The 15,996-nt window shown below is 39.6% G+C and overlaps 1 protein-coding gene across 1 annotated transcript in view; it reads left to right on the top strand.

Annotated features, from left to right (window-relative positions):
- LOC133651915 (G protein-activated inward rectifier potassium channel 1-like) overlaps positions 1-15,603 on the top strand; it is a 36,948-nt gene extending 21,345 nt beyond the window's left edge. The window contains exons 2-3 of the mRNA XM_062050145.1: positions 6,572-6,788; positions 14,843-15,603. Coding sequence (XP_061906129.1) covers positions 6,572-6,788; positions 14,843-15,501 — 876 coding nt within the window. The 3' untranslated portion in view covers positions 15,502-15,603. The remainder of the gene's footprint in view (positions 1-6,571; positions 6,789-14,842) is intronic.
- Positions 15,604-15,996: the final 393 nt, after the last annotated feature.

Genomic DNA, 15,996 nt, shown 5'->3' with positions numbered 1-15,996 from the left:
CTTCGTTCCAGTGAAAGGAATTCTGAATGCTCCAGGATACCAAAACATTTTGGACAATTCCATGCTCCCAAGCTTGTGGGAACAGTTTGGAGCGGGCCCCTTCCTCTTCCAACAGTGCACAAAGCAAGGTCCATAAAGACATGGATGACAGAGTTTGGTGTGGATGAACTTGACTGGCCTGCACAGAGTCCTGACCTGAACCCGATAGAAAACCTTTGGGATGAATTAGAACAGAGACTGAGAGCCAGGCCTTCTCGACCAACATCAGAGTGTGACCTCACCAATGCCCTTTTGGAAGAATGGTGGAAAATTCCTATAAACACACTCCGCAACCTTGTGGACAGCCTTCCCAGAAGAGTTGAAGCTGTAATAGCTGCAAAAGGGGGCCGACATCATATTGAACCCTATGGGTTAGGAATGGGATGGCACTTCAAGTTCATATGTGAGTCAAGGCAGGTGGCCAAATGCTTTTGGCAAATAGTGTATATTATACAAAAATATAATGTAATATATCTATATATATTATATACAGTATATATAATATGTAAATATTACATATATGTTATATTGCTACTATGGTACATTTTTAGTCTACTTTATTCCTGCATTATCCTTTCCATCCTTACCCTTTCCATCCTTTGTAACTGAGCTACTGTGTGGAACCATTTCTCTTGTGGATTAATAAAGTTTGTCTAAATCTAATGTCACCACTGTGCGCCATCACTTGCATTTTAAAAAAAGTACCGGTATTTTTCAAAGGCACTATAGTACTTTTTTAAATTCATTAGTACCCCGGTCATTTATTGGTAGCGGTATACCATACAATCCTGTACGTCAGTGGTCCCCAACCTTTTTGTAACTGCGGACCGGTCAACGCTTGAAAATTTGTCCCACGGACCGGGGGCGGAGTGGTATTTTTATTTTTATTTTTTTTGTCATAATAAAATACAATCATGTGTGCTTACGGACTGTATCCCTGCAGACTGTATTGATCTATATTGATATATAATGTAAATGGGGAAGGGAGTTTTTTTGGGTTGGTGCACTAATTATAAGTGTATCTTGTGTTTTTTATGTTGATTTAATAAAAAAATAAAAAAAAATTGTATTTTTATTTTATTTTATTTATTTTTTATTTTTTCATTCTTGTGCGGCCCAGTACCAATCGATCCACGGACCGGTACCGGGCTGCGGCCCGGTGGTTGGGGACCACTGCTGTACGTGACACAAAATGCCACCTAAGATCAAACCACTTATGTTGCCACCTATCTAAGATCCCTCGCACGTCTAAAATTGATGAAGATGAGCGGCTGTGGCTGAGCACGATAAGAATTGTTGTGATGCAGCAGAGCTCGGGCAGAAACATCAGCTTACCTCCACTCTGTGCTGTCGACTTGTTTCCATACGCTCATCCCTCTTTTTAATGCGAAGCGACAAAGACAAACGGCGTCCCTAACCTAGCAAAACGTGTAAGATGGAGCTAAGGTGCCACGGCGGACTTTACCAGCCGCTAAGTGCCTGACAATTGAACCGTGGCCTCCTGACACCAGAGTGGCTCCGACATAAACCCCGCCGGCGCGTCTCATTCATATTCAATTGGGAGGCGGCACAAAAGACTGTTTACTCACATTTCACTCACTGGGCCCCGGGGGGGCTGACGGCGAGCACGGCAATGTCAGGGAGAGGTCTTGGCTGGTTCTGACTGTGCTGGGTCTGCATGATGGAACTAGACCTGCAGGGGAGGAAATACATGTTGATGCTAATGACAGCACAGGTGGAATGATGACACACAGAAGGTTTTATCACGCTTACGGACAGGAAGTCTGGTCAGATATGTTTTCATGTAAAAGCATCATAACAGTTTATTGAACAGTGCAGTACAGTATTAAAGATTAAAGACTAAAGGCCTACTGAAATGAATTTTTTTAATTTAAACGGGGATAGCAGATCTATTCTATGTGTCATACTTGATCATTTCGCGATATTGCCATATTTTTGCTGAAAGGATTTAGTATAGAACAACGACGATAAAGATTGCAACTTTTGGTATCTGATTAAAAAAAAGGCTTGCCCCTACCGGAAGTAGCGTGACGTAGTCAGTTGAACATATACGCAAAGTTCCCTATTGTTTACAATGATGGCCGCATGAAGTGAGAGAGATTCGGACCGAGAAAGCGACAATTTCCCCATTAATTTGAGCGAGGATGAAAGATTTGTGGATGAGTAAAGTGCAAGTGAAGGACTAGTGGGGAGTTGAAGCTATTCAGATAGGGAAGATGCTGTGAGAGCCGGGGGTAACCTGATATTCAGCTGGGAATGACTACAACAGTAAATAAACACAAGACATATATATACTCTATTAGCCACAACACAACCAGGCTTATATTTAATATGCCACAAATTAATCCTGCATAAAAACACCTGCGTGTTTGTTATGCTAGCTCATAGCTCCTCTGCTAGCTCCTAGCTCCATAGAACACGCCAATACAATTCAAACACCTGATCAACACACACAATCACTCAGCCCAAAAGACCGTTCACCTAACCCAAGGTTCATAAAGCTTATATATTTTTAAAAAGTTACGTACATACGCAAAAAAAAGTTGCGCACATACGGTCAAGCGATCAAATGTTTAGAAGCCAAAGCTGCATACTCACAGTAGCACGTCTGCGTCTTTGTCATCCAAATCAAAGTAATCCTGGTAAGAGTCTGTGTTGTCCCAGTTCTCTACAGGCGTCTGTGTATCGAAGTCAAAAGTCCTCCTGGTTAGAGTCTCTGTTATCCGAGTTCTTCCATCTTGACTGCATCTTTCGGGAATGTAAACAAAGAAGCGCCGGCTGTGTACTGTTGTTGCTGACTACGTTCGAAAAATACGTCCATTTCGCACCGACAACTTTCTTCTTTGCTTGCTCAGCTTCCTTCTCCATAATGCAATGAACATGATTGCAACAAATTCACGAACACAGATGTCCAGAATACTGTGGAATTATGAAATGAAAACAGAGCTTTTTCGTATTGGCTTCAATGTGGAAGGCATACCCGTGTTCGCCGGTCTACGTCATGCGCATACGTCATCCTCAGAGGCGTTTCGAACCGGAAGTTTAGCGGCAAATTTAAAATGTCACTTTATAAGTTAACCCGGCCGTATTGGCATGTGTTATAATGTTAAGATTTCATCATTGATATATAAACTATCAGACTGCGTGGTCGGTAGTAGTGGCTTTCAGTAGGCCTTTAAAGTACCAATGATTGTCACACACACACTAGATGTGGTGAAATTTGACCTCTGCATTTGTCCCATCCCCTTGGGGAGCAGTGGGCAGCAGCGGCGCCGCGCCCGGGAATCATTTTGGTGATTTAACCCCCAACTCCAACCCTATGTTGCTGAGTGCCAAGCAGGGAGGTTATGGGTCCCATTTTTATAGTCTTTGGTATGACTCGGCTGTCAGGTATGGAGGTTAATTTGTGTCTTTATTACTTAAGAATTTTTTTGACACTTAATTTGTTGTGTTTGAATTTTTTTTTTTACATCAAATTATGCTGAAAATTTCACAAAAATTTCATTGAATTGAATTTCATTATTTTTTATTTAATTTATAATCTTGGTTTTGAAGCATCAAATGTTTCTGTCCTTTTTTACCCTGAATTTCAAGACACTGTATTTTAACAAACTGGAATGTTTACAAACAAATGCTGCTTTAATTAAATTGTCAGTATAATACAAAAAAAAAATCAGCTCACAAAGTTCAAACGCAAAAAATTCAGTGTCAAAAAAAAAAAAAAGATTTTGTAATAAAGACACGTACAACACTTATAATCATGATACCGTTTTTTTAACCATATCGCCCAGCCAGTCGGTCACCCAAAAATACAAAAAACTAATCTGTCTGGAGCCGCAAAACATTAAAAGCCATATATAAGTCTTATACTGAAAGCAACACATGATGTAAGTGTCTATATTAGCTACATTAGCCTACTATCAAAATGACTATGAGTCGCAGTCTGACGCCAATCTTCGTTGACAGAAATGTTTAAATGTAATAATATGTACTTACTTAGTTAAATAAGTAGGACAAAATACGCCAAATACTCTCATCAGTGAAGCATAAACACAACCCTAACAAATGTTGGGCTTTCTAACAATTAGGAAGGTTGGTGTCATGTTTGTCCTCCTACAGAAACCATATCAAAACAAAAAAATATTATTTTCTCCATCTTTTTCCATTTTCATACATTTTTGAAAAAGCTCCAGGGAGCCACTAGGGTGGCGTTTCTAGAGCCGACCCCTGCCCTGTCGTATCAGCCTGGCTGCTTTCAATTTTTCGAGCTGGAAACAGCTTTTCACACGCCTGATTTGTTGTCAAGTGTTGTGGATAAACACCCATATATCCTCTACTGGAGTGTTTTTCAACCACTGTGCCGTGGCACACTAGTGTGCCGTGAGATACAGTCTGGTGTGCCGTGGGAGATTATCTAATTTCACCTATTTGGGTTAAATATATTTTTTGCAAACCAGTAATTATAGTCTGCAAATTATGTGTTGTTGTTGAGTGTCGGTGCTGTCTAGAGCTTGGCAGAGTAACGGTGTAATACTCTTCCATATCAGTAGGTGGCAGCCGGTAGATAATTGCTTTGTAGATGTCGGAAACCGTGGGAGGCAGCATGGAGGTAAAAAGGTGTCTAAAGCTTAAACCAAAAATAAACAAAAGGTGAGTGTCCCTAAGAAAAGGCATTGAAGCTTAGGGAAGGCTATGCAGAACAAAACTAAAACAGAACTGGCTACAAAGTAAACAAAAACAAAATGCTGGACAACAGCAAAGACTTACGGTGGAGCAAAGACGGCGTCCACAAAGTACATCCGAACATGACATGACAATCAACAATGTCCCCACAAAGAAGGATAAAAACAACTGAAGTATTCTTGATTGCTAAAACAAAGCAGATGCGAGAAATATCGCTCAAAGGAAGACATGAAACTGCTACAGGAAAATACCAAAACAAGAGAAAAGGCCACCAAAATAGGAGCGCAAGACAAGAACTAAAACACTACACACAGGAAACCAGCAAAAAACTCAAAATAAGTCAGGGCGTGATGTGACAGGTCGTGACAGTACACCTACTTTGAGACAAGAGCTATATTGATGCATGCTTGGTTATGCTTTAAAGTCATATCCAATATGATAATAGAGGTAAATTATTGGTATTATTCATTATCAATAGTGCTATTTCTATTGGTATTGCTCCATTTGTCGTGTAATAATGTTCATTGTAATTTCTGTATTATTATTTATTTCAGTAACTGCTTCTTTGCCATCACTTTTACCATCATATTTGTACATATCGTATTTGCTGATGTTGCTCTTTTGTTGTTGTTGTTGTTGTTTTTGTCTCTCTGTCTTATCCCCGTCTTGTCCCCACAATTTCCTCCTCTGTCTTCCTTTTTTTCTCTTTCTATCCCCTCCTGCTCCGGCCCGGCTGCACCAAATAATAATATAAATACATTTAATAAAGTCAAATACAAATAAGGCAACAAGAGAAGTATCCTACACTTCTCTTTTGTAAAGTAAATCTGAACAGCCGATATGGGCATCTACATCAACTATATGATTTGCCTGAGAAGCTGGGATAAAAAAAGTCATATCCAACAATTGCGACAACCACTTTTTACTGTCAACTGAGTTTTGTTTTTTAATGATTTCTGCTGGTGGTTTGCCTGCGGATTTTTTTAACACAAAAAATGTGCCTTGGCTCAAAAAATGTTGAAAAACAGGGCTGTACTGAACATACGGTGATCATCTGATTCAAATCCATGAATTCAAACTGGGTTGATATTTTTAGAAGGACTGAGTCCGAGAGATGAAATATTTGCGAGTCACCGAAGTACATGTCAAACTACTTCCATAACGTAAATGACCGCCATAACCACAACACCTGGGGGAGCTCCACTAACCACGTTAAACCCAGATTCCGATCTAACAAAGGTCTTAACTCATTCTCCTTCTATGCCACATCAATATGGAATGCACTCCCAACAGGTGTAAAAGAAAGGGCATCATACCCTCCTTCAAAACCGCACTAAAAGAACACCTCCAGGCAACTACAACCCTAAACTAACACCCTCCCCTCACCACATCCCACCTCCCCGGATTGTAAATAATCAAATGTAGATACTTATTCTTATGCTTTCTGATCTCTCTCTCTCTCTATGTCCACTACTTGCTGTACATATCCTACCAAGTCAGACCTACACTGTTCCAATGTCCATTTCTTTGATGATGCAATTGTTGATGACCGAAGTGCTGATATCAACTAAACCTAACCCCCCCCTCCACATCCCACACCCCGGATTGTAAATAATGTAAATAATTCAATGTATATACTCTGATGATTAACTTGTGATGACTGCATTATGATGATAGTATATATTTGTACCATGAACAAGTTGAAAAACTTGTTCGGGTGTTACCATTTAGTGGTCAATTGTACGGATTATGTACTGTACTGTGCAATCTACTAATAAAAGTCTCAATCAATCAATCAATCAACCTAACCGAGGATATTTCCTTTCAGTCCCGCCAGACGCCCGAAGGCGAGTTCCTGCCGCTGGACCAGTGTGAGCTGGACGTGGGCTTCGGGACGGGAGCAGACCAGCTCTTCCTGGTCTCGCCTCTCACCATCTGCCACGAAATCAACCCCAAGAGCCCCTTTTTCGACCTGTCCCAGCGCTCGCTGACCAACGAGCAGTTTGAGATCGTGGTGATCCTGGAAGGCATCGTGGAGACCACCGGTAGGCGAGCCCTGTCACCTTCCTTGCCCTCAATCTAAATGGAAATATGAGCATTAGTCTGCGTTAGATCCCTGCCTGATAGACACTTGAGACAGAGACGCTGAAATCTCATTTAGCCGGCGCCTTCCTGGCTCGCCGCGCTCCAGGAACGTGGAAAGTAGGAACGACGGCGACACATGAAAATGACACGCTGATTAAATTACGGCGGATGTTTCATTACAGCACAATGGCGTTATGCTTGGGGTCCGCGAATAAAAAGAGGCGTGCGTCACTTTGACTAATGAGCCGAGGCTTTTAGTCCGACTTCCACTGCATTTTTTTTCTTATTTTGCCAGCCGACAGAGCCATGTTGCACAGCTGATCTCCACCCGGCATATTTAAAGCGGGACTCTACCCTGGGGTCCACTACAAATAAATCCAACCTCGCCTTTTCTTTGCTTTGGCAGATAACGCTCGCTTAGGCAGCGCTGGAGGACACAACACCGAGCTCTATAGGCTTAGGAGATTTACAAAGAGGGAGGAGTGGGAGGGGGTGGCAGGCCACAGGGTCTGCGTTGTGTTGATAGTGCCATTAAAACTTGGCTGCAGTGGGAAGTTTATGGCCGCGGTGCTGAGTGACCCAGGCGAGAAGTGGCCGTCGTAATCCAGCGCTGACACTTCTACTTATTACACCTCGCTCCGCACAACACCAAAACACACTTTTCTCGTCATTCATTTATTTGTGGCAGTCCAAATGTGTTTGTGATCCATCCCACTCCGACTATTTCTCCTCGTTCATAAACACATTGTAGTATTACTCGTGTACAGTCAGTATGTGAATCTAAAGCACAACATTTTATACCTGTGGGAAGATGTCCCCTCTTTATCATTACAAATAGGGATGTCCGATAATATCGTCCGATAAATGCTTTAAAATGTAATATCGGAAATTATCGGTTTCAAAATTAATGGTATCTGTTTCAAAAAGTTAAATTTATGACTTTTTAAAACGCCGCTGTGTACACGGACGTAGAGAGAAGTACAGAGCGCCAATTAACCTTAAAGGCACTTCCTTTGCGTGCCGGGCCCAGTCACATAATATCTACAGCTTTTCACACACGCAAGTGAATGCAAGACATACAGTACTTGGTCAACAGCCATACAGGTCACACTGAGGGTAGCGGTATAAACAACTTTAACACTGTTACAAATATGCGCCACACTGTGAACCCACACCAAACAAGAATGACAAACACATTTCGGGAGAACATCTGCACCGTAACACAACATAAACACAACAGAACAAATACCCAGAACCCCTTGCAGCACTAACTCTTCTACAATGTACACCCCCCACCTCAACCTCCTCATGCTCTCTCAGGGAGAGCATGTCCCAAATTCCAAGCTGCTGTTTTGAGGCATGTTAAAAAAAATAATGCACTTTGTGACTTCAATAATAAATATGGCAGTGCCATGTTGGCACTTTTTGCCATAACTTGAGTTGATTTATTTTGGAAAACCTTGTTACATTGTTTAATGCATCCAGCGGGGCATCACAACAAAATTAGGCATAATAATGTGTTAATTCCACGACTGTATATATCGGTATCGGTTGATATCGGAATCTGTAATTAAGAGTTGGACAACATCGGAATATCGGATATCGGCAAAAAAGCCATTATCGGACATCTCTAATTACAAATATTAAAATACACTGACACTTTTGTTTATTCTTACGCTTTTTAACTTATTCTAAAATACATACAGACTAATGGACATCAATATCAGCCCCCCATCAAAATCTCCCCAAACTTGTCCTATTCGTTTGTGCTGCAAACATTTTTTGTCTATTATAGTTTTAATGTTATTAACATGTTATTATTCATTATCAGCCCCCAACCTTGTCAAAATCTCCCCAAACTTGTCCCATATTTGTGCTGAAAACATTTTTTTTTTGTCTAACTATTATAGTTTTTATGTTATTAACGTTTTAAGATTCTTATCCAGCCCCCCAACCGTGTTCTATTCATTTGGGCTGCAAATTTTTTGGTCCAACTATTATAGCTTTAATGTTATGAATGTTATTATTCATTATCAGCCCCCAACCATGTCAAAATCTCCCCAAACGGGTCTTAAATGTTAGTGCTATGTTTGTGCTGCCACATTTTTTGTCTTATTAGTATAGTATTTGTTGTTAAAGTTTTCATATTGTTTAGGTTATCAACGTGTTATTAATGTATTATTAATAAGTAGCAACCCACACCCACACGTCAAAATGTCCCCAAACGTGTCCTATGCAATTGTGCTACCTCTGGGCTGGATTGTGCAGCAACAATCTTATGTCTAACTAGCAGTGTTTCCCACACATTCATTTATTTGTGGCGGCCCGCCACGAAAGAATTAAGGCAGCCACAAAATTATTAATTTTTTATTTTTATTTTTATTTTTTTGTCTTGTCCAGCTTCTCAGGCAAATCATATAGTTGATGTAGATGCCCATATCGGCTGTTCAGATTTACTTTACAAAAGAGAAGTGTAGGATCAAGATTTTTGGAGCTCTTTGTTCAGTGGATCAGATGTTTGATGAAGCTTTGTGTCTATCTACAACCACTACCGTTTTCTGTTTATTTGTTACTGACTGAGGCAGGACACCACTGCCTCTGTTTCACTTTATGTTGCTGGTAAATAATATGGTTGTAATAGTAGGTTAAAGTTAAATTATTTAGTATGCACTAATTAAAGGGGCAGAGCTTTAAGAGACATTTTAGCTTTTATATTTTTATAAGATACATTTTTTGTAAGAACCACAGTTAATACATATATTTCAGTGAATAACTTATTGTTCAAATCTGTACATAAATATGTACATAAAGTGTTGTAATTATATTGTAAAATGGAAGGATGGATGGACGTTTAAAACAAAACTGTTATTATTAATTAGTAAGTATACATTTTTTGAGCCTTTTTAGAGAAAATCATATCATTGTAGTCAATTATGCAAATTACTCGATGATGTCATGGTGACCACGCCCATAGTCACGCCCCCACCGCCACAGGTATCTTGGCAGTTTATGGGAAACACTGACTAGTATAGTTATTGTGTTATTAAAGTTTTAAGAGACACCCAAACTTGTCCCAAGCGTTTGTGCTTCACTTTTTTTTGTCTATTATAGTTTTCATGTAATTAACGTTTAATAGTTTTTATGTTATTAATGTGTTATTATTCATAACCAGTTCCCCAACCGTGTCAAAATCTCCCCAAACATTTTTTTGTCCGACTATTAGTTTCTATGTTATCAATGTTGTTAACATTGTTACAATCTCCCCAAACTTATGTCATACGTTTGTGCTGCAAAATGTTATTGTCTAACTAGTATAGTTTTTTTATGTTTTATTATTCATTACCAGCCCCATAACAAAAAACCTTTAATAGTTGGACAAAAAAAATGTTTGGGACAAGTTTGGGGACAAGTTTGGGGAGATTTTGACAAGGTGGGGGGGCTGGATGACATCACTAGTACAAAAATATGTTTTAGAATAACTTAAAAAGTATAACAGCATTTTTTTACAGCATAAAGGAATGGCAGTGTTGTTTTAATAATTGCAATGATAAGGGTGGCCAACTTCACACAGGTCCAACTAATACGTACTGGCATGACAATAAAGTTCCTTGAATCCTTGAAATAATGGGACTCAAACACATAACGGGACTCATAAACACATTATGACAAGACTGTCTGTGAATGTAGCTCGTCTTTACAACTCTATACAGTGTGCATGGTAATTGTTAACTCTGCATATATGAAGCCCAAAGCCGCCTTAATGCACGGGCTTACCTGGGCTGAAGCCCAGAGGCCCCACCCAATCAGGGCCCCCCGATTTTGACGGCGAAATGCAATGAATGGTGTTCAAGGCTGTCAATCACAAACAGCTCAGCTTTGTCTAGCGATTGTATACTCTGTCTCTCTCTCGGCTACGTTGTTTTTTTCCTACTGCTCCGAGCAGGGTTCGAACCCACATCGCCCGTGTGGGTGACCAGCGTACTACTATTATTTTAAAAATGGGTGATATTTTAGCATTGTTGCTGTTCTGTTGAGTTAAATCTTGTTTTGTTTTTTTCCAAACTGTGTATTCGGGCGGGGGTCCCTTTTCCTACTTTTTAAAGACACCAATAGATACAAACGACAGAGATACACTACCGTTCAAAAGTTTGGGGTCACCCAAACAATTTTGTGGAATAGCTTTCATTTCTAAGAACAAGAATAGACTGTCGAGTTTCAGATGAAAGTTCTCTTTTTCTGGCCATTTTGAGCATTTAATTGACCCCACAAATGTGATGCTACAGAAACTCAATCTGCTCAAAGGAAGGTCAGTTTTGTAGCTTCTGTAACGAGCCAAACTGTTTTCAGATGTGTGAACATGATTGCACAAGGGTTTTCTAATCATCAATTAGCCTTCTGAGCCAATGAGCAAACACATTGTACCATTAGAACACTGGAGTGATAGTTGCTGGAAATGGGCCTCTATACACCTATGTAGATATTGCACCAAAAACCAGACATTTGCAGCTAGTATAGTCATTTACCACATTAGCAATGTATAGAGTGTATTTCTTGAAAGTTAAGACTAGTTTAAAGTTATCTTCATTGAAAAGTACAGTGCTTTTCCTTCAAAAATAAGGACATTTCAATGTGACCCCAAACTTTTGAACGGTAGTGTAATTCATAATAAGATTCACTTTTATTTGATCAAAAACTAGTTTGAAATGACACTGCATATTACTCTTAGCAAAAAATATTTTTTTAATAAAGTGGGTTCTTTTTAGAACTGATTTTGAACTTTATATCAAATAATTTCCAAAAAACAGGTTAAATGTAGCTATTGTAGCTCATTCTGGCATATTTACTGTGATGCTGTTGATCAATATGCATTGTTCTAGTAAACTTATTCAATATAGAGCTTCTTCCTATGGCAGGCCAAACTTCTGTATTGAATAAAATGCTTGTTTGAATAAAAATCTCAATTAAAAGTGAGTGACTTTGTAAAAATGGTCATAGGTTGATAAACAAATGATTTGCCTGGAGTTTCATATAAATAGGTGCATAGTTGCAAGCTTTTCTTTGCTATGGCTGACAAATAAACACGACATTCACACCACAATGCAGGAGATTAAAAGACTTGGGAAAAACTTTCAGGTTTTTTTGGCGGCGCCTCTGGACCAAAGCGGTAGTGTTTTGCCGGAAGGAAGACCACGTTTCCCATCAGGATAGCGTTGTAAATCGTCAGAAACTACTGTAATGTACAGGCAAACTGACACGATAATACCACAATGATTCAGTATTACTAATTTTTTCCACACTAGGAAACTAAATATTTTACTCAAACTTTATATTCCCGGTTTGCAGTCATCCCATGTTTTTTTTTTTCCATACAGTACTTTTGAGTTTTCTATTTTAACCCCTCTTAGTAGGTCTGGGCAATTTGGCTTAAGAATAAAATGTGATTTTTTTTCCCTACTTTTTAAAGAAACCACAGAGATAATTCATAACAAGTTTCACTAGTATTTGATCAAAAACTAGTTTGAAATGACACTGCATATTACGCTTAGCAAATAAGACTTTTTTAATAAAGTGGGTTCTTTTTAGAACTGATATAAATTGGACTTTATATCAAATAGTTTTCAAAAAACAGATTACATTTAGCTATTGTAGCTTATTCTGGCATATTTACTGTGATACTTTTGCTCATGTGTTGATCAATGTGCTGTTGATCAATATGCATTGTTCTAATAAACTTTTGCGTTTTGAGCTTTCTCTTTTAACACCTTTTAGTAGGTCTGGGCAATTTGGCTTAAGAATAAAATGTGATTTTTCAGATTTTTTTCCTACTTTTTAAAGAAACCAATAGATACAAACGACAGATAATTCATAATAAGTTTCACTTTTATTTGATCACAAACTAGTTTGAAATGACACTGCATGTTACTCTTAGCAAAAACGATTTTTTTTATTAAAGTGGGTTCTTTTTAGAACTGATATAAATTGGACTTTATATAACATATATATTTTTTAAATTAAACAGATGAAATTTAGCTATTGTAGCTCATTCTGGCATATTTACTGTGATGCTTTTGCTCGTGTGTTGATCAATATGCATTGTCCTAGTAAACTTATTCAATATAGAGCTTGGAGGCCAAACTTCTGTCTTGAATAAAATGCTTGTTTAAATAAAAATGTCAACTAAAAGTGATTAAATTAAAATGTGATTTTTTTTCCTACTTTTTCAAGAAACCACAGAGATAATTCATAACAAGTTTCACTTGTATTTGATCAAAAACTAGTTTGAAATGACACTGCATATTACGCTTGGGAAATACGATTTTTTTAATAAAGTGGGTTCTTTTTAGAACTGATATAAATTGGACTATATTAAATAATTTTGAAAAAACAATTACATTTAGCTATTGTAGCTCATTCTGGCATATTTACCGTGATACTTGTGCTCGTGTGTTGATCAATATGCATTGTTCTAGTAAACTTTTGAGTTTTGAGCTTTCTCTTTTAACACCTTTTAGTAGGTCTGGGCAGGTTGGATTAAGAAGAAAATGTGATTTTTCTGATTTTTTTCCCTACTTTTTAAAGAAACCAGTAGACACAAACGACAGAGATAATTCATAATAAGTTTCACTTTTATTTGATCAAAAACTAGTTTGAAATGACACTGCATGTTACTCTTAGCAAAAACTATTATTTTTTTTTAGTAAAGTGGGTTCTTTTTTTTTTCTTTTTTTTTCTTAATCAATTAACAAAACAATACACAACAATGCAATACAATTCCAAAACCAAACCCATCCCAGCAACACTAAGAACAACAATAAACAGAGCAATTGAGAGCAATTGAGGACACACATGTCAGGACTAGGTTCTCGGGTTGTGTTTTTCCAGAAGGCAATGGAAAATTGGCGCGTGCAAGACGTGGACGTGGGCACAAAAACTATGAACAAAGAAACAAAAACACTAACTGTGGTCTTAATAAACAAAACTTACTTGGCATGAGAAAAAACATGAAAAAGAGCAGCATGGATCATCAGAGTGGCAGGAGTGTGAATGTGTGAGGACGCCAGGACGAACAACAGAAACAGACAGATTTAAATAGTGACGTGATCAGTGAAAACAGGTGCGTGACTCGAAACGTGAAACAGGTGCGTGACAAGACAGGTGAAAACTAATGGGTGACCATGGAAACCAAACCAAACAAGGAAGTGCAACCAGGGATGAAAAAGAGTCCAAAAAACAAACACATGGCCAAAACAAAAACATGAACAGACATGACAACACACACATGACACGGAACAATCCAAATGTAGTGGAACAAAAATGAACATTATCGACAACATCATCAATATTAGTAACAATTTCATAATAGTAGTGATTAAATATAATATATAAAATAATTTTTCAAAAAATTCAACAGATGCAATGTAGCTATTGTAGCTCATTCTGGCATATTTACTGTGATGCCTTTGCTCGTGTGTTGATCAATATGCATTGTTCTAGTAAACTTATTCAATATAGAGCTTCCTAAGGGAGGCGAAACTTCTGTCTTGAATAAAATGCTTGTTTAAATAATGTATGAATTAAAAGTGAGCGACTTTGTAAAAATGGTCATAGGTTAATAAACACAAATACATTTACAGGAGTTTTATATAACAGGCTGACAAACACACAACATTCACACCACAACGCATGATATTAAAAGACTTATTTTTGGCTTGAAAAAAGAAGAAAGAACCATTTTTTCCCCCCGTGCATTAGTCTGGAATAGCAACAGGCGATGACATAACGGGCGAAGGACAGGACCGGACTCCTACTCCTGGAGCCGAGTGCGGAGTTAAAAGCGCAGGTTGTAACCACTCAGCCACCTGATCAGGAAAAAATAGGCCTGAAGTGTTTATTGATCGGGAAGAGGACTCACAACCAAATAGTAACAACAGCATGATCTCCTCTGTACTAGGGTGTGATATTTTCTTTCTAGAACAGGATATTTACTGATGATGATGATGGCATTGTGTTGTAGGCATGACCTGCCAGGCGAGGACCTCATACACCGAGGATGAGGTCCTGTGGGGCCATCGATTCCTGCCTGTGATGTCCTTGGAGGAGGGCTTTTTCCGAGTGGACTACTCCCAATTCCACAGCACATTCGAAGTCCCCACCCCGCCTTATAGCGTCAAAGAGCACGACGAGAAGAACTCCCTGCCTTCCCCGCTTTCCACGCCGGCGCTAACCGAGAGCCACGGCGCCCGGCGCCACCGCGTCTTCTCCGTGGATTGCATCAACGCGTCAGACGACAGGGGGCGCCACGGAGGCGCCGGGAGCCGGCTGCCGAGCAAGCTGCAGAGGATCAGCTCGTCCGGCAAGGAGGACCTGCAGAGGAAGGTGCTGATGCTGAGCTCGCAGCACTCGGAGAAGGCGTGCAGCACGGGCGACCTGCCGCTCAAGCTGCAGCGCCTCGGTTCGTCGTCCGGGCCCGAGGACGAGAACCGGGTGCAGCTCAAATCGCTCAAGGTGGGCTTCGAACCCATGACCCAGTCCACAGGAGACCTGTACCAGCACAGCCTCACGCCCACGCTGCCCCCGGTGGCGGTGCCCGTGCGCAGCCCTCTGCTGTCGGCGGGCAGGAGGCCGGAGGACAATTTACCCGCCAAACTTCGCAAGATGAACGCCGAGCGCTAATCTGGCACGGGTAGTCAACCTTGCTAAGCCGCTTGTTTGTAAATCAAACAATGAACTTTCCTCTCTGCTGGGACGTGTCATTGCACAGATGGACCCTGCATGAAAATCATCACTTGTTAGGAAATCTTAGTTTTATCTATGAATAAATTATATTCAGCTCTTTGCTCCGCCTCTTCTGTTTTGTGTTGGACTGTGCGTTGTCAGGTCAGCAATCAAATCCTTTCTTTTTGTCCCTCTGGAAAGCCGTACTCGACGCGGAGCATTTGCAGCGCCAGTGAATAAAGTGCACATGCGAGAGAGGATAATGAACTGAGTCTCCTATGGGGTTCTTTTTATTTCGATTTTTACAAAGGAGTGTTTATTAGGGGATAACAGGATGGTGTCAAACACACTCTGCTTATATTAACGTTAGAGATGTCCGATAATGGCTTTTTTGCCGATATCCGATATTCCGATAACGTCCAACTCTTAATTACCGATTCCGATATCAACCGA

This window comes from Entelurus aequoreus, linkage group LG06, assembly GCF_033978785.1.
Source record: "Entelurus aequoreus isolate RoL-2023_Sb linkage group LG06, RoL_Eaeq_v1.1, whole genome shotgun sequence".
Classification (NCBI taxonomy): domain Eukaryota; kingdom Metazoa; phylum Chordata; class Actinopteri; order Syngnathiformes; family Syngnathidae; genus Entelurus; species Entelurus aequoreus.
Note: the sequence above shows the minus strand (reverse complement) of the source record. Positions and strands in the feature narration are given on the sequence as shown.